General features: G+C 38.9%; 1 protein-coding gene across 2 annotated transcripts in view; it reads right to left on the bottom strand.

The window, feature by feature from the left end:
• VPS41 (VPS41 subunit of HOPS complex) overlaps positions 1-27,146 on the bottom strand; it is a 167,783-nt gene that overhangs the window by 127,416 nt on the left and 13,221 nt on the right. For both annotated transcript variants that reach the window (XM_038562670.1, XM_038562671.1), the window contains exon 3: positions 4,347-4,454. In XM_038562670.1, the coding sequence (XP_038418598.1) occupies positions 4,347-4,454 (108 nt within the window). The remainder of the gene's footprint in view (positions 1-4,346; positions 4,455-27,146) is intronic.

The following is a 27,146-nucleotide window of genomic DNA, read 5'->3' as shown; positions in this document are numbered from 1 at the left end:
TAATTATTTCGATTTTATAGTTTCAATCTGAAACCATAATTACTGTACTTCTGAACAAAAATGCAGTTGTTTGGGGGTGCCTGGGTGGCTCAGTTGGTTAAGCATCCAACTCTTGATTTTGGCTCAGGTCACGATCTCAGAGTAGTGGGATCCATGCCTGGGGCATGGAGCCTGCTTAAGATCCTCTTTCCCTCTGCTCTTCCCCTCCCCATTGCTTTAGCTAAAAAAAAAAAAAAAATTAAAAAAAATTTTAAATGCAGTGGTTTCTACGACAAGCTACCTTTTGTTTACTAAAACATTTCATCATTTGGATTCAATAAATTATGGCTGCCTTTTAAAAATAAACAACTTTACTGCTTTTAAAGAAAAAACCCAAGTTTGATAAGATAACTGTATAGGTCTTAGAAAATGTATTCAGGTCCTGATATTACTGATGAGTCATACTTTCACTTACTAAGGCTTTTGATTATTCAAAAATATAACAAAAATGCAAAACTGGCCACAAATCACAAAAGTAAATTCAAATCCTTTCAATGTGACTCTTTCTAGGCATTAAAACCTTCATTGAGCTCTTGTAACTATTAGTAACTATTAATTTTTTTTTAACCTGAGAACACTTAAAATCCAGGATGGGCAAAGAATAAGCATAATTTAATTAGCTCCCTTCCCGTTTAAATACAGAATCTTGACTCCTTTTGTAAACTATCAGATGGACGTCCATTCTGACCCATCCCATTCACTAGCATAACTGCTTCTACTCTGAATGAGTGGACTTTGTGCAAAGTAAACAAGCAGAAGAAATGACAAGCAGTCATTTGGACACCATAAAGGAGCCCATTTCATATGTGATCAGCTGTATAGTATCATCTAAGTTCCCCACAGCAGTTAAAGTATTCAAAACATTAGAGCAGGGAGGGCTTTAACTACACAGGAGAACCTAAATCCTGGGAGCTGGTGTGACTTCCTGTAAACAGTCAATCGGGTGGCAGGGCTAGGGCCTGAATTAAGAGCCAAGATTCTCTCAATTGGATCAGAAGCCTCATAAATAGAAACATGGGCATCAGATTAAGAGTATGTGTTCTAAAAGTCAGCACTGATTACAGTTCCCACTGTCAGAAGACTCCTTGACCAAGCTGGTTCAATTATGGTGTTAACAAAGTTTGATCTCTGGGCAGGCAAACTGTGTTCTCCATTTCATCCATTCAGATTCAACCATATATGCTTAGGTAATAAGTAGGTGTAACCTAAAAGGGTCATAAAGGAGATAGATTAAAAAGATTGATGAACTGAATTTAAATTAAAGGGTACGCCTAAAATGGCAGCATCTCCAAAACCCTATGGAACATGGCAGGTATCAGATGCACTTAACTGAAGGAGGAGTTACACAGTAGAACCTGAGGCAGATGGAACAGGCTAGTGGAAAGAACATTTTAGGCAGAATGGATACAACTTGCTCAGAGGCATGGAGTCACATAAAAAGTAGAACAAAGTCAAGAAACTACAAGTGGTTATATATGGCAAGAGTATCCACTTTGTGCCCAGTGGAAGAGACTGGTGATAAGTCTGGAAAGGTTGGTTCATAGGAAGCACCTGAATATTTATGGAGATGAAAGCAGAAGAGGAAAGGAAAGGGTGTCGAAATCATGAAGACATCAGGAAACCAATACAGAATTCTAGGGAGGATTACATGATCAGATTCGAATTTCCGGAAGACTACTTTAGTGGAAAGGAGTGTTGTGGATGGACCAGAGTCAAAGCAAATCTGCAAGAAAGTAGACTGGCTAGCGGTGTGTGTGTGTGTGTGTGTGTGTGTGTGTGTGTTCTGGGAGAAATGACAGATGCCTAAAGTGAAAGACAAGGGCTCAGGATGGGAGTGGGCTCAAGCAGGTGGGATGGAGGAGAATCCAGGCAGAAGGGATGGAGTAAAAACAGCCAAGTGTTGCAACCAGACCACCACCCATATAGCAGAGAGTGGTAAGACATAAAGTCAGTTACAGAAGAAGGCAAGATCTCAGAGGGCCTTACTGCATTAAGAGCTGAGACTTTATGTAGCAGGTGGTGAAAATCACATGAGAGCTTTAAACCTCTATTTTCAACAGATCATCATGGCAACCAGGCAGCAGAGGGGTTTAGATAGGAAAGTGAGAAGTCTGATTCCAGGCGAGGGGAGGAGGGGCAGGGGGATCACCAGGACTTGGGGGGAGGGGGACTGCATAGAAGCAAGGGAGGAGTCAGCTTTGGCTTAGATGACGAAAGAGACTGTGATGCCGCCAAATAGGGCAAAGAACACAAAATAGATGTGAGATTACGGAGGGAAAAGAACATGAGTTTGTTATGGGTGTGCGAAAAGAACAAAAGGAAGAAGTCTTTAAGAGGCACCTGGATAAAGCAGCACACTACTCTGGGGAGGCGTCAGTGGATGGGTGGTCAGAGAAGTCTGGAAATTTAAAATCAAGAAAAGTACAAACTACAAAGAAATGTGGGCAGTGGACCAAATCCTAGCAAAACCAACATGTGAGGGAAAGGTGGAGGTAAGGAGAAAGTGAAAGAACCAGAAGGGAATCACAGAAGTGATCAAGAGAATAATAAAAGAATGGCTTAAGAAAGCTTCTCCCAAAGCTTTTGTATAGAAGAAAGGGGAGATCCACACTTTTAAAAGCAGCAAAAGATCTGTCAGCTGGTGAATGGACAGACAAAACGTGGTCTGTCTGCCCCATACAATGGAATACTGTTCAGCAGCAAAAAGGAGCAAAGGACTGATCCAGACTACATGGCAGGTGAACCTCAAAACTGTTACGCCAAGTCAAAGCCATATACACAAAAGTAAACAAGGTAGGAGTCCATCTCTAGGCAATACCCAAGACAGGAAAACCTACAGACCCTGAAAGAGGTTAGCAGTGACATGGGGCTAGGGTGAGCACCACTAAGAGGGAAGGGGGTATATGAAGTTCAGTGCAGAACAAGAGTGGGCAGGAAGCCTCCGAGGGGGAAGGATGGGCATGAATTCCATGGGCTGGGAAAGGGGTCAGGGGCTGAGGCACGTCAGGCCTGAGAGATTGGATTTTCTTACTTATGTAGAAATGGCATCATCAGAGACAAGGGACAGAGGCTGAGAAGACAGGCTGAGGACTAACAGGGCCAACGAAGAACAAATCCATAACAGGGTTTGCAGTGGCTTGAGGGGGGAGACAAAGGACGGGGCTGTAAAAGAACTGGAGACACTGGTAAAGCGAGAGGAGAGCTAACCATTTGGTAGAGGCAGGGAATTAAGCAAGGAATGGATTCAAGATCAGAGCTCCTGAAAGTCACAGAACAGGGTAGTCAGAAAATTAATACCAAAGCTTGAGGGATAAAAGGGGTCAAGAGTGAGGACATGGAAAGATCCTCAAGTTCCAGGCACAAGTGCCATCCACGTGGCCTTACTGGGAGGGAGAGATGAAGCGAGACGGAAGGAGAGGTTTACAAGAACTACAAGGCCAGTCTTCAGGGGATGAAACAAAGTGAAGAGGAATCTGGGACGTGGCCACAATGGGAAGGCCAAATGAGAGGTGCCCCAAACGAGGGCATTTCTGCTAAAGAGAGAACAAACATTCTATCAATGTGTTGAGTCCAGGAATCTGTTTAGCAGGATGGAGTAAAAAAAGAAGGGTAGGCACAGGCACTGCTGATAACACAGGGCAAAGCCAGGAGATGGATCACACTTGAGGAGTCTGCCTCACTCTTGGGGCCCATCAGGAAGAGGGCAATGGTTCGCACTGTGTGGCCTCCAGTACTCTTCTCACAACACATTTTGTTTTGGTCCAAGAACAGGCTAAGGGTGCTACACAGTACGGAAATTGGACTTGAACCTGATTTGTTACAACAAAGATTCAAATGTGGAATATTTTAATTCATTCATACGACATATGAGTAATCATTTGGGGTCTTTCTACTGATTCCTAACACCTTCAATGTAATCTCTTCTGCTCTTATGAAAGTACTGAGCGCTACACCATTTCCAATCTTAACACTTCTCAACTCTACTACTTAGGGTTTGAGGAATTTAAAGTGATAGAGTTGCCAAGAACTACTTGCTATAAATCTTTCATATCTAAATTCTACTTTATACACTCTTGCAATGTGGTGCGTGCGTGTGTGTATGTGTGTGTGTGTGTACACAAATACATACTACAATGTCTTTGGTTGTTGTTTTCATTTTTTTGTTGGAGAGGACGAAGAAAGGAAGAGAGGGCGGAAGACACAATTACTGGAAAAAGCCACCACCAAGAGCATCAAGACTCCAAAGTATAAACAAACTTGCAAGAGAAACAACTTAACAGAAGAATCCTCTAGAAGGGCTACCTTACCTTGTCATGGACTGTCATGCAGCTAGCTGCATCCTTCTGAAGGATTTCAGTTACCCCATTGGAAAGCCTTTCATACTTCAGTTTGGGTTCCTCTTCACTTTCTTCTTCCTGCACAAAAAGCAGAGAAAATGACAGCCATCACAGATTCATTTGAAATAGTCAGACTCAAAACATATTTCTTAAGGGGGACCCAGAGATGGCTTCCTCACTGATTGTCAATAACTACAACTACAGCTCAAGGGTAAGATCTTCATGTTTCCTTTTTCCAACTGGGTGTATCAACTGCTACAACTTCACCAGCAGAAAACATTCAAAAGTTGAAAACAGGAGTATACATACCTAGTGCCGACAGTATTCAACTTTGGCATCTAAGGGTAAATACAAAACTATGTGGCCACATATGCCAATAAAAGATGTGTGGGCAAAAATACTTGTCAATTTGACCTCGTGGATCTAAAATGCTCACAGCAGCTGAGACAGTAATACAATAAACCTCCAAAGACTTTGTGTTTCAAGATTAAATATTTTTTGTCAGATTTGAGAATATTTCATTTTAGTTAGAATAATATAATTACAAAAAATCAAAGAAAGGAAACTAGAAATTTTATATCCAACAAAATATATTTATACCCTCAGATAAAAATATTTTGATATTTTTAAAAACTGCTACTCCATGATCATTCCTGTTTGTGAGAAAACATATTGTTTACCTTCAGCTGAATAAATTTAATGTTAAAAAAATTTTCTTAAATGCATTAAAATGTCTTAACCATTTTGTATGCATTATTACTAACTATATGTTTAACCTCACTATTGATACAGCGTATCTTAGGATATCTTTAATCCGCACAGTTATGGAGTAAAGTTAGGAACCTATATTGACTATGATGGCTCTGAATTAAATCAAGGATAATAATAAAAATTATTACAATGATTCAGAAAAAGATGTTATTTTGCTGTATCAATTCATAATGAGAAACTATAAAATGTGCATGTACCAACAACTGTGACAGGATAAAGCTCACCAAAACAGAAGTTCATAAAAATAATCTACTCACGGACATTCCCTTCAAAATTATTGTAGCATCTTCACTTCCCAGCTAACATTTGAATAGAGAGAGGCATGCCAATGCTCCCACCCAGCAACTAGAAAGCCTTAATGAAATATATAGCAACAGTTGAGGCGTCAGTGAAAAGGGCTGCTGAAGCTACCTGAGCTAGAAGGGCCAAGATTCCAGGATGGTGGAAAAACTGGAGAAAGCATGGGGGAGGGGAGTTGCCATGCACCAGTCATTCTCCCTGGAAGTAAAGACCAATTCGGGGTGCAGGACAAGAGGCTGAGAACCCAAGCTCTGCCTCAGAAGAAGACACTGCTAAGGGAAGGAAAAGCAGCAAACCTTTCCAGTACTTGTTGGGCTTGAGTAACGAAACTGGAGGCTTGAGGAGCTAAGATTCTAGTGAAGGAGAAAGGCAAAGAAGGGAGCTTGTTACACAGCCACTTTTCCCAAAGGAATACGGGGCATGAGGCTAGAAACACTAAACAGAAAGCCTGAAAAATGCAAACCAACTGCCTTGATGTGCTCGAAGAGACAAAAAACAGAGTTCAGGAATTACCAACAAATGAGGTCCTGATGAATACTACAGGCTAACTAGAACTCCTGGTCTCCAGGGGATACAAAAAAAAAAAAAAGTGCTTCCTAAAACTTCAATCTGTCTTTGACTCAGTTCAAACCCCGACTGGATTAAGGTAGTATGTATATAACCCCCAACCTACCTGTCCAGTAAAAGGGTGACTCCTGGGAGAAAGAAAATTATTTGGAGTATGAAAACTACTGGGGCCTCTAACCTTTTCACTTACAATACTGAGAATAAAAAATAATAAAATCAATTTTAAAAAATCACCCGGTATGCCATAGGACAGGACCAACTAACTAAAAATCAAGGAGAAAAAAAAGACCATAAAAACAGACCCATGGGTGACCTGGAGTTAGCAAAAACTCCTTGACATACTATGATTCACATGTTCAAAGAAACAATGGAGGAAACGGAGAAAATAGACGAAAAGATAGAAATTTTCAACAAGGAACTGTAATCCACAAAAAAGAAAAAAATGGAAATTTTAAGAGTGAGAAATGTCACTGAAACTAAGAACACAACAGATGGCTTGGCAGAAGACAGGATTAGTGAAGTGTAAAACAGGTCAAAAAATATCCCAAAGAAAGCCAGAGTAGAAAAATGAACAAAAAATGCAGAAAAGAATAGGAAATATGTGGAACACAGGGAAATGGGCTAACAATTATGGTCCCAGAAAAATAAGGAAAATGGAGAGGAAAGGCAAGATCAACAGTTAAAGAGGGTAAGAATGGAGAATTCCCTAAAACTGACATACCTCAACCCACGAATTCAAGAAGCTCTAATCCCAAGCAGGATAAATATGAAGAAAATCACACTGAGGCATGTCAGAGTAAAAAAAAAATAAAAAAATAAGTAACAAAAAAAAAATGACCCGTAGAGTAGGCCTAGTTCACATGATGACTGGCAGGACATACCAGGCAGAAATGCAAACTCAAATGCCACAAGAAATCTTTACCTCTGGGGCACAGAACCACATCATCACATAGAAAGGATGATATTCATCAAACATCATGAAACAGACTTAACATCAGACACCTCATTCTCTTGACTTAAAAAAATAAATCCTGGAATTATATGTAATATAACATTTTATAGATGTTCGGTACACAGAAATGAGTGGAAATTTTAATTTCATAAAGAACATACACAAAGCCGAAATTCAAATTGTTATGAATACTCTACAGTATAACACACTACCCAAATGCCTAGGAAAATGATGTTAAAATCACAAACAGAAACCTCCACAATTTCTATGCCTACAAGTAACTATGAACGATGCGATCAATAGGAAATGTTTAAAAATGTATTTAGCAGGTGCATTAGTTATCTATTTCTGCATACCATATTATGCCAAAGTTTACTAACTTAAAACAATAAAGGTGTATTATTTTAAGTATTTAAAGATGAACTTAATAGTTTTGTGGCTAAGTAATACAGGACTGGCATAGCTAGGTGGTTCAGACTTAAGGTCTCTCACAGGGTTGCAAGCAAGATGTCCACTGAGGCTGCAACCATCTGAAGGCTTGACTGGGGTTAGGGTATGCTTCCACAATGGCTCACTCAAATAATGGGCAAGTTGGTGTTGGTTGTTGGTAGGAGGCTTCAGTTCCTCACTTCACAGACCTCTTCCCCCTTAGGGTTACCAGGGAGTCCTCAGGACATGGAAAGTGACTTCCCCCACAGTGAGTGATCCAAGAGAAAGCAAAGTCATATATGACCTAGCCTAAGAGATCACACGTCTGCAGTATCCTATTGATCATACAGGTCAGCCACCATTCAGTGTGGGAGGGGAGGTCACAAGATCAGGAATAACAGGAGAGGATGACTGGGGGCCATTGTGCAGGCTAGCTATAAAAGTAATACAATTTTAAGAGCAATAAATCTGATTTTAAAAAATTGGTAGGGGCTCCTGGGTGGCTCAGTTGGTTAACCATCTTCCTTCAGCTCAGGTTATGATCCCAGGACCCTGGGATTAAGCATGGCTTCAGATTCCCTGCTCAGCTGAGGGTCTGCTTCTTCTTCCCCCTCACTCCCTGTTCATGCTTCCTCACTTTCTTGCTTTCTCAATCTCTTGCTCAATAAAATCTTCTTTAAAAGTCAATATTCCATGTTTCTGATGAGGTGTCAAATTTTCTTTCCCCAGTATATACAAGCTATTAATTATTTAGTAAGAGTATTAAAAATCAAAGATGATATATACCCACTACTAACCTTCCAAAAATAACTTTAAGAATAGTGGCAAAAGTATAATAAGCATGGTTATCTATAAAGCCTAAAAAATAAAATACCTATACTTCTTTAAAAAAAATAAATGACCATAGTCAATCCAAGAAGCCATATGTCAAAAATGACTTGCTCTTAAAATAGCTAATTAACCAAGTGTAAAAAACCTATATAAAGGAAAATTGCAAAAAGCAACAAATAAACACTTCTACTTATGTACCTACAAGCAAGAAATCGAAATCCTTACAAAGTTAACATTAAATGTGGCAAAGATGACACGTGCCTTCTGAAGTAAATGTGTTAAATACAAATTGAATCCTGAATGCTAGTCTTTATAATAAGATGCCACATGTTGCTCAAGTTTAGACATCAAATGTGCATCCAATGTGAAAAGTTAATTCTAGCCTCTTGACTGTTTTGCATAAAAGCACTCATCCACGGACCATTAGATAAAGTTACTGTAAATAAGGTTTGCCGGTCTTATTTATAAGTGAAAACTAAATAATTTCTCTCGCATAAATATACAAAAATAAATACTTTCACAACACAGCTCACTGAAGCATTCGTGCTAGGCTTCAAAAATCATAAATAAAATGAAAACTCCAATATTAGGCACTTGATGTAGCATTTCATGCTTTTCTGACAGGTATCTTTTATGTTAAGTTAGAAAGCAGTCTAAAGGTGAAATTTTTAAGGTTTTTTTTTTTCTGCTTGCTGTAAACAAAGAAAATGGAAAATGATTCAAAAATACAATTCATGGAGGTTATTCTACTGCGGTAGACTATCACATTTTAAATAAAAACTTAAAAAAAAATCAAGCAGATTTAATATAGTTTCACCTTTAAAGAAATTTAAGCAGAAAAAAAGGGTTTTGTGCAGTTTTAATTTCCATGGAAAACAACTCAGTGTTAATAAAAGGCAAATCAATAATTTTTGTTAAATTTTAATAATCTTGCAAACCTACAAATAAAACCATCAACAGTCTGAGTCGAGATGACAGTTAACTGCGTTTCTATGACAACCTAGCAGAATAGTACAAGTCTTGACTTGCATCTAAGCGAAGATATGAACAGAGTGACATTTACCCATACAAGAAAAATTTGCAGCTTTCCTTTAAAAAGAATCAATCCTTCAACTAACATGGATTTTCACTAAGTGTAGAGCACTTTTAATTAAAGACAAGTCCTTTAAGCCATCCTATGTAGGATTCTAGGACACTATCTGAAAATAAATTTCATATCAGTCATTCCCACAGAGTTCCAACTTAAAAGCAAAAAAAAAAAAAAAAGTTACTTTTGTGGATAACAAATTAAGGCAATTAAAGACTTCTGCCTGAAAAACTATTTAGTAATTTGTTACTAACACCACAGGATAAATTTTCACGGCAGAAGTCCTATCACCTAATTTAGATGTATATACCCATAAGAATATTGCACTTTTCACCTGATAATTTAAAATTCATGTATAAGAAAAACTTTTTTGGCATTTATAACCAATTTTTCATCCTCTTTTAAATTTCTCCATATCTTTCACACATCAGTACATTTTATATACTGCTGTTACAGTCCAAAACAGGACTTGAATTTTACTTTTAAAAATATGTGTCACGGGATCCCTGGGTGGCACAGCGGTTTGGCACCTGCCCTTGGCCCAGGGCGTGATCCCGGAGACCTGGGATCGAATCCCACATCGGGCTCCCGGTGCATGGAGCCTGCTTCTCCCTCTGCCTGTGTCTCTGCCTCCCCTCCCCCCCCTGTAACTATCATAAATAAATAAAAATTAAAAAAAAAAAAAGAAAAGCAGGCATCCAAAAAAAAAAAATGTGTCACATGTATTCAGGGAGTTAACAGAAAGACTGTTACATTTTTTATATTGTTACTCTTAATACAGAACTTAAAATGTTATTTCTAGAAACTACTTTATTAAAATGCATTTTTTTTCTGTTTCTTTTTACTTCCAAAATAAAATACCAGAAATACTGAAAGGGAGAGGTGAGATATTTTCTAAGACACAAATTAAGCCAGTGGAAAATACCCCCAGGTGAGCACTCCTTGACGAATCACAACCTCACTCTACAGAGATGGCCTTTATCCCATCCAGTTTCAACAATGAGAAAGACCTCACTTGAACATTCAGAAATTATAAGATGAACGGTTTACCTGGCCACATGTCACCATTGCATCTGGTGAGGGGTAAATCTTTTTAATAAATACCCAAAATGCTTTAAAGCCGGATACAAGAACACTACCATCAAAAAAAAAAAAAAAAAGAAAAAAAAAATCACTGTTTAAAACAAAAATGCAAAGAGAGAGAGAGATAGGGAATCCCAAGCAGGCTCCACAACCAGCACAGAGCCCAATATGGAGCTTGATCTCAAAGCCCTGAGATCATGACCCGAGCCACAATCAAGACTGACTGTACCAACAGGTGCCTCCAAATAATTCACTTTGAAAGAAGTCTCATGTAATACTGAAATCTTTAGGATCACTATTTAATAAAGAAGACAGAGGGAGAACAGAATAATAAAACAGCTGAGCCAAATACAAATAATCTTTTAAAAAGCATAATTCACACTATTCTGTAAGTCAATCAAACAACAAATTTTTAAGAAAGAGACCTATTCACTACAATAGGGTATTATCAACAAAGTCAAGAACTATACATTTTATTGTATCAATACAGCTATTAGAAATTACAATGTTGGGATCCCTGGGTGGCGCAGCGGTTTAGCGCCTGCCTTTGGCCCAGGGCGCGATCCTGGAGACCCGGGATCGAATCCCACGTCGGGCTCCTGGTGCATGGAGCCTGCTTCTCCCTCTGCCTGTGTCTCTGCCTCTCTCTCTCTCTCTCTCTCTCTGTGACTACCATAAATAAATAAAAAATATTAAAAAAAAAGTTTAAAAAAAAAAAGAAATTACAATGTTATCAGTAAACATACATGCATATGCATGCACATTACAGGATATTTCCAAACACAGCATGTCAATCTTGAACTTTTTGGGAAAGAATAAAAGAGATCTACTCTTTGAGACTGCATAAAGGTCCTCAACATAAGATTCATAATTAATCAAGGACTAATGATTCCAATTAACCCTGTTTTGCCTACCAACCCATCCCCACAAATGAATGCTACCTCTCTAAAAGGGCAAGTGCAACCATTAATTATTGTAGATTAGAGTTCTATTACAGAAAATAATTTTCTTTACACATAAAGATGGCTGGTAGGAAAGACGGCTTTATATATCCTTCCAAAATGTCAAAACATATCAAGAAAACTACATAAACAAGCTGAAAGAGTAACTTCCAGTTTCCATTAATAACACAAGGTATTATAGCTGCCTCAATGACCAAACTTTTTAAGAAAGTGACATGGAGATAATGGAATTCATCCACAATAAAACAACTGTGGTCAAAGCTCCCAGGATGCCTTTCCATCAGACTGGTGACAGATAAGCAATTACAGTCTTATATGAATGCAAATAATGTTGCTAAATTTTGACTTTCAAGCAATATTGCTATTACAGAAAACATATTAACCAAAGAAAGTAGCTGAAATTAGAGCTGATAAATGTAATCTAGATGACATGGATCTATTTTTTCATATAGATAATTCACAATGAGTCTATTCATATCCATATTTTTTTTTGAAAGGTAAATAGGAAGAGAGAAAAGTGTGGCAGGGAGAGGGAGAGAGAATCACAGACATGCTCCACACCCAGTGCAGAGCCTGACACAGGGCTCGATCTCACGACCCTGAGATCATGACCTGAGTCAAAAATCAAAACTTGGACGCTTAACCAATTGAGCCACCCAGGTACCCCATATCCATATTAAAACCATTAAGTATATATGGTTAAATAAGGGATTCTCAAACCAAGGGTAATTTTATCCCCACAAGACATTTATTTGGCAATGTCTGGAGACATTATTGTCATCACAACTGAGTGGGAGGAGAAAGTGCTGCTGGCATCTGTTAGTGGCCAGAGATGATGTTAAACATGCTACAATGCACAGGACAAATCTCTCAGGATAAAAAATTATCCCGCCAAAATTGCCAACAGTTCCAAGGTTAAAAAACTCTGAGTTAAATGAATTTCATAAAATTAAATGTTATGCAGACATTAAAATCTGTTTTCAAAAAAACAAAAACACAAAAACAAAAATGTTTTCAAAAACTTTTTAATAACAGGGATCCCTGGGTGGCGCAGCGGTTTGGCGCCTGCCTTTGGCCCAGGGCGCGATCCTGGAGATCCAGGATCGAATCCCACGTCAGGCTCCCGGTGCATGGAGCCTGCTTCTCCCTCTGCCTGTGTCTCTGCCTCTCTCTCTCTCACTGTGTGCATATCATGAATAAATAAAAATTTAAAAAAAAAAAAAACTTTTTAATAACAAAGGTGTTCTTAAAATGTCTTATTAGTTGAAAAAGTAGGTCATAAAACCTGCTTTTGCATGCTCCAAATTTTAGTTTATGTAGGGGGAAAAAAATCAGAAGAATAAGCACCAAACACCTGTTTTTCAAATGGGAGAATGACAGCAGGACCCATATCACAGGGTTGCTGGGGCCATTACAGAAAATAGTAATCACTATTGTGAGCTATTACCAGTATTTTCTATACTAAGATAAACATGTATTACATTTATTAAAGAAATAAATGCTGCTTCTAAAGCTATTGTTCAACATCCTCTTCAAAACTCTACTAACCTAAGATTCTTATCTCTTAAAGCTGCTTTCCTTACCGTAACACTTTGAGTAGAAAAGTGAGAAAAAGTTGAGCCTCTAATAATTGAAGAGCTCTACTTAAGATTCACAAGCTATGCAGTCTTCATAAACCCTGGTCTCTCCTCTGCCCTGTAGCATCAGAATTTCATGTTCAATTCAAGGAGGAGAAAAATAAGGTGAAGGTTCCCATGCCCTGAGCCACATGCCATAAACAGGATCAACTCCCATCATTTATTTTATATTGGGAAAGCGATAAGAATATATAGAGGAGGGGGAAAAAAAACGAAAAAAGCAAATAAGCTTTTCATTTCCTTCTAGCCATATAGAATAACCCCCCAATCTTCAAGGTATGCCATTCAGGTGGACAATTTCCGCCACTAAAGCCAACATAACCCTTTTTTCCTTTCTTCCCAATATCCCTTGGTGATCACAAGATCCTGAGAAGTAGGGTTTATGCCTTTTCATTGTTCTGAACTCACCTAACAAAACTGTGGGTACCTAATAAAGACCAGTGAAAACACAAGTATGTGGTACGAGCAGACCGAGGTTAGTAAGAAGCTTTTCTAAGACATTCTCATTTAGATTTCCACACAGGAAAATCCAAATCATAAGCTATCAGCCAAAAGGAACTGCAGAGATCACCTCAACTATGTGTTATTTTATAGCCGGGGGATGGGGGGTAAGGGGAGGCTGAGAGGTGGAGGCACTAAACACAGGAAAACGAGTAGCTATTCTGAAACAGCAAATTAAAGATAAATTTACAGAAATGAAGCTCTACCACCAAACCACAATAGCAGATAGAGACCTTACCAAATCCATTTTCATGAAAAACTTACATCTACAATTTATATGTCTATTGTTGTATGGACAAGGAAAATGCTCCAGTTCCTGAGATTGTATTATGTTTTAGAGGACATTAAATACTTCTCAAATGTCTTTCAATTGCACACTCCATATTGTAGATGCAAAGAAGCACCTTGCTGGCCACCCCCACCAAAGTCTCTGACAGCTTCTCAAAGATTTCCAGGAAGAAACAGATAAAGATGAAAAACCTAAAATAGCAATAACCATTAAGAGAAAGTGTTAACCAGAATCGAGGAGAAAATGATACGTATGCTGAATATGAATGTGAGTTTACGACCCACCTTGATTTGCTTCATGAGAATACAATCTGAACAAAAGTAGGAAGATGGTTTAGCTCACCCACTAAACTCCCAGAGCCTGTCCTGCTCAACCAAACAGATGCTTCACCCACCCCTTAGGGACGGTTTTCTCCAGAAGGAGGTGACTGTCGGCAACCTCTGCCCAGTATTTCTCCATGCCTGCAATTTCAGTCCTGGCCACTGTCTCCATCTTTCTCCTACCAGCAGAGACCAAGAGCTGCTAACATGTGGCAGGGCATTATTGATGGTCTGAGAGCCCCAGCCGTTAAGTACTGCAGGACCAAGAGAAAGCTGCTAGCAGGAAAGGGGGACACTGCAGGGAACCAGAGAATGCTCAAAAAGGTAAAAGAATGCATTAGTAAACCAGGAAACTGAATCATTAATAAGTCCAAGGGCTGGGACTTTTAAAAGGCAAATAGAATATGATAACCACATCATAAACCGAGAAAGTAAGTCATCCCAGTTCTACCCATCTTCTGCAGAACAGCATCTGGCCTAGACTGTTTTTACATGTTCTATTAAGAACCCTCAAACAGAAAGTCCCTAAGTTTTTTAAACTGTCCCAACATAGGGAAATAATAAAAACTTCACAATTCATTTCAAAAAGATGGCAGGGGCACCTGGGTGGTTCAGTCAGTTAAGCATCTGACCCTTGATTTCAGCTCAGGTCATGATCTCAGGTTCACAAGATCAAGCCCCAAGCCCTGCATCGGGTTGTGTAGTACAGTAAAGAGTCAGCTCGAGGATTCTCTCTCTCCCCCTCTCACTCTACCCCTCCACCCCGCTCGAATGCATGTGCATGCTCTCTCTAGTAAATAAATAAAATCTTTAAAAAAAAAAAAAAGTGGCATAATCCTCATACCAAAACTTCCAAACACCACAGTGGGAGAAAACACAGTTCTGTCATCTCATGTTAGAATTTAAATATAAAAATTTGAACTATCACAAATTAAACCCCAACATATATATACATATATATTTTTTAAATATTTTATTTATTCATGAGAGAGGCAGAGACACAGAGGGAGGAGCAGGTTCCCCAGAGGGAGTCCAATGCGGGACTCAACCCTGAGATCATGCCCTGAACCGAAGGCAGACACTCAACACTGAGCCACCCAGGTATCCTGAAACCCCAGGATATATTAATAGAAAACTTTTTAGATAAAATATTGCAGAAATACAAAGACTGGATATTAACAAATCCAATTTCATCATTTGATAGGCCAAAGAAGAAAAACTGTAGGACCACACTTATAAATACTGAAATAGTAATTATAAAGTTCAGCCCTCATTTCTGATTCTAAACAACTTTCAGTAAATAAAAAGGCTTCTCTCTTGAAAAGCTGAGAATGAACATTTGAAATCAAAAGCCAACATGACACTCAACAATAAAGAGAAGCAACAGGAAACTCAGAGGTGTCTATTATCATTTTATTTTTCAAAACTGATTTATAAGTTTTAGTCAAGGTAAAAGACAAGAAAATGGAAAACAATAAATAAATCATTGTTGATGGTCTTAATTAAAGATTATATGACCATAGGAAAAGAACAAAACTCTTAAGGCTTGTGATGATTAATTTTATGTCAACCTGACCGGATCATGGAATGCCCAGATATTTGATCAATCATTATTCTGAGTGTTTCTATAAGAGTCGTTTTGGATGACATTCACATTTAAATTGGTAAAGCAGATTGTCCTTCCCAATATAGGTGGGGCTCATCCAATCAGTTGAAGGCCTGGACAGAACAAAGACAGACCCTCTAGAACAGTAAAGTTCTTTCTGCCTAACTGCTTTCAAACTGGGCAGCTTTTTTCCCCTATATTTGAATCTGAACTGAAACATTGGCTCTTTCTTGGTGTTGAGTCTGTGAAATCCCTGGCTCTCCTAGGTCTCCAGCATGCTGACTCACCCCACAGATCTGAGGACTTGCCAGCTCCATAATCACACAAACCAGTTCTTTATAATAAATCTCTTTCTCTCCCTCTCTTTCAGATCCCATTGATCTCTCTCAGATTTTCTCTCTTTCAGAACCTATTGGTTCTGTTTCTCTATAGAATGCTGACTACTACCCAGCTCCTGCCAAGACAGAGAGCTTGTCTGGGCTGCTGGCCTCTTCCCCCAAATCAGCCCTGAAGACACTATAAAAGGAAAGAGGGATTCCTGAACTTAACATCCCCAAGTGAGAAACTCTGGAGGCAACTGGAGTCATCCAGAAGTGGGAGTTATTTTGACCCAGCACTCACCTCTCCCCAAATTTGCCTCTGGGATTTTGCTACTCCATTCACTAGAGAAATGGACAGCAATAGCTCCACCCTTGCGGGGGTAAGGATGGACCACTCCATACCATCTACACAAAAATTTATTCAAACTGATGGAGTAATCAGGCAGACAGAAAAATGATCCAGGGCACTGCATTCCTATTCTCTGCCCCTATTCTCCACCAAGCCTGGACCTCAACCCACAGTTTTTATATAGCAAGGGGCATGGTGGTGAGATCACAGGGTAGTTATCTAAAGTGGCGCCACCTGTGTGCCAGAGGCTCTGTACCAGTTATCTAGAGTGACACCAACTGTGTGCCAGAGGGGGAAACAAGATGGAGTCAAGGCTGTCAGTACTCCTATGCCATCATGAACCAAATACATCAAAGGTGCCCAATAACCGATGGAAATGATGACAACAGACTAAAATCTAAAACTAAAGATAAAACTAAATCAAAGGTTTCCCCCTCTCTCATCCCTTCTGATACTATTTTGAAAGATTTATTTCATTCACTGGGTTTTTTGGAGAAAGCAACCACATTCTAAGGGAAAGAGTGATGGTAGCACAGATGCCTGCCTTTATACTTAAAATAGTTGCACTAAAACTCAAGTAACTCATGGATGAAAAGAAATCTGTAGATTTTAGAAATTAGATTTGTTACAGCATTTCTTGAGTCTTCAGAGAAAAGGAATGTTTTCAACTCCTGACAGAGTAGAACCAGACTCTAATTGTCAAGTGCAATCATTATTTAAACAACATTCTTGGACATATATTAGAAAAGAGAGACACACGTTTTTATAAATATAGCTCCCAAAAGTATTAGCAGTTTCATTACAAGTGTATTATGTGCTGAATGAAAAGTGCTAAGGGAATAAGATCATCCAATCACATTACTTACTGTATTCATTTCCTATGGATGCTGTAACAAATTGTCACACTCAGTGGCTTGGAACAACTCAAATTTGTTGTCTTACAGTCCAATACAGATACCAGTGGGCAAAAATCAAGATGCCAGAAGGACTGCATTCCTCTGGAGGCTTTAGTGGAGTGTTTCCTCATCTTTTCCAGCTTCTAGAGGCCACCTGCTATCCGTGGCTGTAGGTACCCTCCTTCCTGTACTAGCAAAGCCAGCAAAAGTGGGTTAAGTCTTTCCCACATCATATCACTCTGACCACCTCTACCTTTTCTCATCCACTTGTAGAGACTCTTGTGATTACACTGGTCCTGCTTGGATCATCCAGAACAATCTCCCTATTTTATAGTCAGTTGATTAGCAATCTTAATTTCTCTTGCCATAACATATTCATAGGTTCCAGAGATTAGGACACAGACATCTTTGGGGGACCATTATTTTGCCTACCATGATTCTGCCTGTGACTGAGAGAGGATAAAAATAACAGTGGGTATGGAGCTGGATGCCCCCAAGCCAAAGTTAAAAGACAGTTCTCACTTGCTTGTCCTTAAATGAAATCACAATCCTTCTGAGGACACAGCATGTGATAAACAGTTCTCAGCCTGAGTCAGGAGGTCCTTGATATCTGTTTTTGACTAAAGGACCTCTCAAAGTTCTGGTTTGAGAACCAGATCATCTCCAAAATAAGAACAAAATGCCAGTTTCATATAGCTGTTGTAAGGATTTGTGCAATCAATTCATTTATTCATTCACAAGGAGCTCTGCTAAGTGAGACCCCAGGAATAGGGGCCCAGCCCTCATGAGAGTCCCCGGCACAGAAGTGGATAAAAATAACAAAGTAGCAGCAGCAGCATGTTTAATGAATACTTCATGACAGGCCAAGTGCTAAATACACATTATCTCCCTTAACACCCACTCAACAAACATATCCTTCATAAGCATCTAGATATTACCATTTTGAGACAGACAGGACAAGAACTTCTGAGGGCATCAAAGACATTCTGCCAACCGATCTCTTGAGCCCATTCCAGTTGGGCCCCTCACCATCACCACTGCCATGAGGCACCGCAAGTGCTTCTATGCGGATGGCCAGTGGCCTCACCTTTGCAGACTCAAGGGGGAGTCCCTACAGTTCCTTTTACTACTCCTCTCTATGGGCATTTGGCACAGCTGGTCATGCCCTTCTTCCTGAGATGCATTCCCCCCTTGGTCCTCGGATACCACTCTCATGTGGCTTGCTTTCTACCTCACTGGCTACTCCTTCTCAATGCACTGGCTGATTTCTCATCATCTACCAGAGCTCAAAAATACTATAGTACCCCTCAGGTCCAGGCATCAGGCTTCTCATTTATCTGACCTCAGGCCCTAGGTGATCTCATCCAGTTCCATGGTTTTAAATACCATCTAAAAGCTGAGTCAAAAGTTCTTATCTCATGGGGCACCGAGGTGGTCTGCCTTCTGCTCAGGTCATGATCTCAGGGTTCTAGGATCAAGCCCAGTCAGCTTCTCCCTCTGCCCCTCCCCTCTTTAAAATAATTTTTAGGGGGATCCCTGGGTGGCCCAGCGGTCTGGCGCCTGCCTTTGGCCCAGGGTGCGATCCTGGAGACCCGGGATCAAATCCCACGTCGGGCTCCCGGTGCATGGAGCCTGCTTCTCCCTCTGCCTATGTCTCTGCCTCTCTCTCTCTCTGTGACTATCATAAATAAATAAATAAATAAATAAATAAATAAATAAATAAATAATTAAATAATAATAATAATAATAATAATAATAATAATAATAATAATAATTTTTATCTCCAGCCCAGACCTGCATTAGTCTTATCCAACTATCTACTTGACATTTCCACTTGGATGCCTAATTGACATCTCCAACTTAAAAGAGCCAAAATGGAACTTCTGGTTTACCTCACCACCATCACCTTACCCTGAACACCAAACCAGTGCTAGCTAGAGTCATCCTATCTCAGTTCACAGCTCCACCTTTCTAGTTGCTCACTTTCATTTACATCTCCATGTCCTAGTCAAGAGGTTTACTGGCTCTACTACAAAAACTACCCTAAATCCTTCAACACCTCTAGCTAGAGCTCTGCCAAAGCCTCCTAACTGGTCTTGCTGCTTCCTAGTTGCTGTCTCCAAGACTTTTTCAAACAGCATCCAGAAAACTCTCACTAAAGCAGTGCCTTCCAATGGTTTCCCATCTTATTCAAGTAAAAACCAAGTCCATAAACTGGTTTATAAGCTCTTTGTTCTGGCCACTGACTACCTCCACTTCCTAACACTCAGCCCCACTGGCATCCTCAAGGACATCTAGTGCAACCCTACTCAAAGGTATTGTGTTTGTTCTTCATTTTAGCCACAAGACCTTTCTCCCATATACTTATCAAATGTCACCTTCTTAGAGAGGCTCTCCCTGACCACCCAGGATAAAACAGCACCTCAGTCCACTCCAAAGTCCCTTAATCCAATGTTATTTTTATATCCACACATTTATTATATCACCAAATATGTAAGTTTTTGCTGTCTGCCTCCTTCATAAATACTGATGTAAGCCTAGAGCCCAGAAGATAAAAGTACTCAATAAAAATCTGCTGAATAAAAAAAAAATAATCAGCCCATCTTGGCCTGCCTAAAATGATTTTTCTCCCAGGTAATGAAATTATAAATTCTGTTCAAAGAAGTATCAAACCAGAGTCATGTTCATCTTTTCAATCTCTAACAAATGATAGAAATACAGGTTCACAAATCTGAATTTGCATCTGGCAGGTTTCTACTAAGTTTCCAAACATATAATTTTTATAATATATGCTTCAGAGGGAATGTTTATCCATGCCTGAGTGATACAATAATCAGCAAAACCTGTTAATATTAATAGCTCATTAAATGAAAGAGCAAATTTTTGATGCAAAGGCTATTTGAAAGGATGTATTATAACCCCATGCTCCATTTTTCTCAGCAATCAATCTCATAACAAGGTACATTACCATCTTAGTTACTAGTTGCTCTAAATTTGTTTATTAAAATTAATACATGTAAAGAATCAATTTAAGTTTCAATAAATGATTCACAATGTCCTACCCATGAGGTAAGATAAATAAATTATTTTTGTGTGATGCATTTTCTGATTTAAAAAAGCTATCCCCTGATTTCTCACAATGACTGGTTTTCATTTGAACAAAATTGAAAAAGAATAATCCTGGTGGCTGATGCATCTAGAAGCTGCATTTTAATACTCATTTCTCATTCACATAAAATTGCATGTAGGTTTATTTTAAATAGGTTGAGCTATTTGTCAATCCACTTGGTTTATTAAAATTAATATATCTAACATATTCAAGACATTCTGATCATAGTATCTGCAAGATCTGAGCCAGATTCAAACAGGCATCTCTCTAGGAGGCACGTTTATTAATAATGGTAGCAAAAATAAAGACAGTGATGACACTAATTAACCCTCTGTTACTATAGGCCAGGCCCAAGCCCAGGCCCAGGGTAAGGTTATTTCCATGCAGTCTTCACCTCAAAAGAACATACCATAGGCAGAATAAGCTTTAGTTTAGCTACGGAGTTGCATGGCTAGAACCCTCACATGGTACAAAGCCGACCCACTATACTATATATGTTTCATTAGGTGCTCTTTTCTCTCCTTGCCACCCCTCCTTAGCCTGATGGTTTCCCTTGTCATTTTTCTCTTTGCTGTGCAACTTTTATCTTGAAATGTTAGGCTAACAATTTGATGCTTCTACTGCAAATTTCTTTGTATAGCACACTAAACTCTTTGAAGAAAAGGTCGAATATGCTTTTAAATAAATAATACACCAAGAACCTGTCTGAAGAAAGTCCAGGTTTAGGAAAATACGTCTCTCCACAAAGCAGAGCTGCTTCAGTTTCCAGCTCTATGGCCAAGCTACTCCACAGTGCATTGTGTCTGGTCTATTAACAGGAAAGACCCTATGGAAAATGATGACATTTCTCTATTGCTGATGCCACAGTTTCCTCTCCCTGCACCACTGATTCTACTCAGAAATAAATGTGTTGTGTTAAACTGTTAAGAGTTTCAGAATTGTTTATTATTGCAGCATAGCCAACCTCTCCTGCCTACTACAGTACCTGTTAGGATTGGTTCATATTAAATGAAATAATCCATGCAAAGCACTCAGCACAACACATGGCACATAGTAAATGGACCTGAAAAAAATTAAATCAATGATTCTTCATGATTTAAATACTGTCTTCGTTAAAATACACTTTATATGAAATGAATCAGATGTTAGAATTATCTGGCAAGGATTTTAAACCAGCATCATAAAAGTGCTTCAACAAACAATTACTAAATTCTCTTGAGACAAAAGAAATACTAGGATATCTCAGCAAAGAAATAGAAGTTAAGAAACAAAACAAAACATGTAAACTTTAGAACTGGCAAGTAAAATAACCAAAAGAAAGAATTTAGTGGATGAGCTAAACAGTAAAGTGGATATGAGAGAGAACATAACCAATGAACTTGAGAACAAATCCACAGAATTTACCCAATTTGAACAAGACAGAAAACTGACTGAAAAACATGAACGGAGTCTCAGGGACCTGTGGAACAATAACAAAAGGACCAACATTCAAATTACTCAACTCCCAGAAGGAGAAAAGAGTGTGGAACTGAAAAAGTAATTAAGGAAATAATGCTGAAAACTTTCCAAATTTGGTGAAGGACATAACCCTACAGATTTAAGAAGCTGAGCAAATTCCAGCTAAGATAAATTAAAGAAATCCACACCAAGAGACACACCTTAATCAAACTGAACTACTGGAAACTAAGGCACCACCACCAAAAAAATCTTGAAAGCAGCCAGAGAAACAGGACACGGTACTTATGGGGAAGCATCAGTGAAACACATCTGTCAATTGAAATGACAGAGGCCAGAGGAAAGTGGCAGAGCATTTTTCAAGCTCTGAAAGAAGAGAACTGTCAAACACAAATGCTATATTTAGTGAAAATATCCCTCAAAAATGAATGGGAAATAAAGACATTCTCAGATAAAGAAACACAAGAGAATTTGCAGCTTGCAAACTTACCCCTAAAGAATGGCTGAAGTAGTAGTTTCTAAACAGAAAGTACCAAAAAACAGATAACAGAAGGCTTGAAACATTAAAATGAACATAGGAATGGGTGAAAATAGGGGTAAATATAGTAAATTATGAGTTTTTAATATTTGATAGTTGAAGCAAAGAGTTTAATACCAAGTCTGCTGTGGTGCTCAATGAATGTAAATATTTAGACAACTGTGCTTAAAAAGTGAGAACAGGGATCCCTGGGTGGCGCAGCGGTTTGGCGCCTGCCTTTGGCCCAGGGCGCGATCCCGGAGACCCGGGATCGAATCCCACATCGGGTTCCCGGTGCATGGAGCCTGCTTCTCCCTCTGCCTGTGTCTCTGCCTCTCTCTCTCTCTCTGTGACTATCATAAATAAATAAAAATTAAAAAAAAAAAAAAAAAAAAACACATCCCAACTAGGGGTTGTCCTTTAAAAAAAAAAAAAAAAAAAAAAAAAAAAAAAAAAAAAAAAAAAAAAGTGAGAACAATAGGGGCATCTGGGTGGCTGCTCAGTGGTTGAGTGTCTGCCTTTGGCTCAGTGATCCCAGGGTTCTGGGATGGAGTCCTACATCAGGCTCCCCAAAGGGAGCCTGCTTCTTCCCCTGCCTGTGTCTCTGCCCCTCTCTCTGTGTGTCTCTCATGAATTAAAAAAAAAAAAAAAAAAAAAAAAAAAGTGGGAACAACAGAGGAACATAAATGGAAGTAAGGCTTTTATACTTGACCAGAAGTGGTAAAATATCATGGATACCAGTAGACTGACATGTTACATATGCATATTTTTTTTTTAATTTTTATTTATTTATGATAGTCACACACACAGAGAGAGAGAGAGAGAGAGAGGCAGAGACACAGGCAGAGGGAGAAACAGGCTCCATGCACCGGGAGCCCGATGTGGGATTCGATCCCGGGTCTCCAGGATCGCGCCCTGGGCCAAAGACAGGCGCTAAACCGCTGCGCCACCCAGGGATCCCACATATGCATATTTTAATGCTTAGAGCAACATTAAGAAAACCATACAAAGTAATACATTAAAATCAATCAATCAATAACTTTAAAGATAGAACTTTAAAAAAAAAAAAAAACTAAAACAAAAATAAAAAAAAAAAAACTTCACTCACAGAATGGAATGAGAAACAAGAGAAATGAAAATCAGAGAAATAGAAAACAAAAAATGGCAGACTTAAGCCCTAACGCCAATAATTACCTTAAACGTGAATGATCTAACACACCAATTAAAAGACAAATTGGCAGAGTGGAAAAAGTCAATTTGACAAAATCACATATTGTACGGTTCGGTTCATATAACGTGCTTGAAATGACAAAATTACGGCGAGAGAGGAGATGGTGGTGCCAGGAGCGAGCTGGAGAGGGAGTGGCTGTGATGATACAAAAGAACCTAGTGGTGAACAGTTCTGCATTTTGATGGCAGTCATGGTCACATCATTCTTCACATGTGACAGAAAAGCATAGAGCCAACACATGGACACACATATGCACAAATGAATCAGGTCTCTGGATTGTGAAATCTGCATCAGGTCTCTGGGTTATCAATATTGACTTCCTGGAGATGATGTTGCACCAGAATTATGCAAGATGTTAGCCTTTGGGAACTGGGTGAAGGGTATAGAAAGTGTTACTTCTTACAACTGCATGTGAAATATCTCAAAATTTAAAAGTTTAAAAAAACATCTTAAGAAAAAAATGTATACTAGAGTCAAAAACAATTTTTATGTAAAATCTTGGATGAGATGAAAAGAATAAACCAAACCTTTTCCCTAACTCTCTCATTTGAGTTTGAGGTAAGGAAGGAAGGACATGTAGTTTCATTTTGAATCCTATTACTTTGCAACCCAAAAATTCTGTTACACACAGAAAACTACAAGAATTTGACACAAGAAACTACAAGAATACGTATAAAAAAATACGTTAAAAAATTGTATTGTTTTGCTAAGTATATAAGTAATGCATTTTAAAAACTTTGAAAATGATAGCAGATAATGATAGTAAATAAAATAAGAATCACATGACCCAGTGATACCATGTTCCTGTGGTCTTTTTTTCTATGATTTCATGTGGATTTTGGAGTGGAAAAAAACTGGATTATTCTCAGAATCAGGTATCAGTAAACTACAACCAGCCCATCTAGCTAGATGCCTGTTTTTATACAGCTTTCAAGCAGGTTTTTACATTTTTAGATGGTTACATACCTATATAATATCCTCAATACTGTCTTTTTGTCTGCAAAGCTTTAAATATTTACAATCTAGACCTTCACAGAAAAAGCTTGCCAGCCTGTGATCTAAATGATATTTTTGTAAAATGCTTTTATCAATTATAAAGGCAATAAAATTCCTTTCTGGATAGTTAGCCAAATTTTTCTATTATAAACAAAGTTACAATGAACACTCTTGCAGCTAAATTTCAGCACACAAAGATGGGTGTGCTTTTTGACGTTGAGAATGGGGTGTATTTAAACTTGCCATGCACAGTCAGGCGCTATACTCTGCAGCTGTTAGGGTGTGAGGATGCTGGGGGCCAAGCCTGGTGTACAGAGGTAGTTCCAGATGCGTAGACGGGGAACAGCCAAGGGGTCACAGGCTCTACCCTTGTGCTATCCCTGTAATTCTGTGATCCAAACCTAATAAATTATTTTTAAAGAAAAAAAAAAAAACCTACATAACTAACATTTACTTTATAAATATTTTATAAATATTTATAATTCTTTTCTAAATAAGTAACATTATTTTATGATAAAACATGAGTTTCTATAATTATTAATGTTATGTATAAATTAGCAAGCCAATTCTCTATCCTCCAGAGAAGGAGACAAAGTTCAGAGATTCTGAAATTGATAATTTCCTACCAGTTGAATAAGCCAAAATCTGTAACATCAACCAAAATATCATTTTATACACAGGCAGGAGTTCCAAGGGAGATTTTTTTTTTAAATCATGTCCAATTCTACAAAGGTACCAGAGGAAGAGCTAGAATAAGATTAGAGAGGTCACAGGGAAGTCGGAATCAGTGTAACTACAGAGTACAACGCCAGGATTCAGAGTCAGACTGCAGGATTCAAATCCATTTACCAGCGGGTGACCCTGGGCAGTTACCTAAACCCTGTAAGTGTTTCTTCATCTATAAAATAGAAGCAATAATCATGGCTAAAACTTGGGCTAGTGAATATATCCAAAGATCTTACCAGAGTGCCAACTGCTATGTCCTACACTAAATGTGTTTTTGTAATAATCTTCATCATCAAAATAGATTCTGAACACTGCTCATTCCACTTACACCATCTTTGCTCCAAGAGAGCTCAGAACCTTCCTCTAAGCAGTAACTTGAAGGATTTTAAAAATAAAAACCCAGATATTAGCTTGCTCACTTACTTTTTTTTTACAAACATATTTAATATGAAAGGATATTATTTGTTTCAGCCTGAACAAAACAATGATAAGTTTTGGAGTCACCAATGGATGAGAAAAGTACCACTTCAGAGAAAAAAAACTGAATGTAAGTTATTAACTCCAGGTTTAAAACATCTTTTTCCTTCAACTGCTTAACAATGGAGTTTTCTCTATTTCTTACAACACAGCTGAGCTAGATGCTTTGGAACCTTCTTGACTCCCCACCGAGTTGTCTCCCACATACTATCCCACATTTGCTCTTGACTGAACTTGAGAAACATTTCCACTTTGTCTTCTGCTCCTGCCTAACCCATACCCATACATCCCTATTACCTCTTCTGGGGCTTATACTAATAGAACTCCCTGCCACAGGTCTCTCCTTCCAGTTCATCTGTCACACCTACCCCTATCCTCATCCCCTACAATCGGGCTTTGGCTGGCTCCCCAGTTTCCAACAGATCAAGCCCAGACTGTCTGGTTTGACATATTGGCAGCTCTACAACTTCACCCTAGTTTCCGTGTCCAGCCTCATTTCCCTAACTTCCTCCACCTTCTAGCCACACGGAATTGCCTCACAGCTGACTGGCTGAACATGCAAGTGCTTTCAACACTCAGTATCTCCCCAAAGACCTGCCCAGCCTCTGCCTAGATTCATCTTCCATATTTAACTCTTAAAGACTCCAAATGAAGAAGCCATTCCCTACTGATCATCCACTATTCTGCGTCCTTGTAGCACCATGCCACCACCCATACCACAGCAATTGTTCCTAAGGATTGACAAGAGCTTAGAGCTTCAAAATGGGAATGAAGTTCTTCTGAACACATACTTCACAGCTAGGCACCATACAAGGTGCTTCACAAACAGCAATCATATCTAATCCTCACGGCAACCACACAGGAACCACATGAGGGGACTGAGGAAAAGATGAGCTGAGTGCTATGCCCAAGACCACACAGCAGGTACAAAGTATAGTTGAGAAATGAATCCAAGGCCTGACTCGGTGGTCCCTCAGTCCCGGTGGATGTAGAAGACACCAGAGCTAGAAGGTAAAAATGACAGAAAGAGCCCAGATCTGAGTTTGAACTCATTTCTCCCCTGCACCAGCTATATGACATTAGACAGGTTACCTTTTAGGTCTTGGTTTCTTCAACTTTAATGGAATGACCTTTCCTTCCATTTCTTTGCTGAGTGTTCAACCTTATTCCCTTCTTTCCTAGTTTTTGTCCATTTCTATTCTGAGTTTTAAAGTTTCTGGTTTAAGATAGTTTTGCATATCTGCAAATGCTTGTTTAAAGACATGATGGGGATCCCTGGGTGGCGCAGCGGTTTGGCGCCTGCCTTTGGCCCAGGGCGCGATCCTGGAGACCCGGGATCGAATCCCACATCGGTCTCCC

The sequence above is a fragment of the Canis lupus genome, chromosome 18, assembly GCF_011100685.1.
Source record: "Canis lupus familiaris isolate Mischka breed German Shepherd chromosome 18, alternate assembly UU_Cfam_GSD_1.0, whole genome shotgun sequence".
NCBI classification, from domain to species: Eukaryota; Metazoa; Chordata; class Mammalia; order Carnivora; family Canidae; genus Canis; species Canis lupus.
This window is presented reverse-complemented; position numbering and strand designations above follow the sequence as displayed.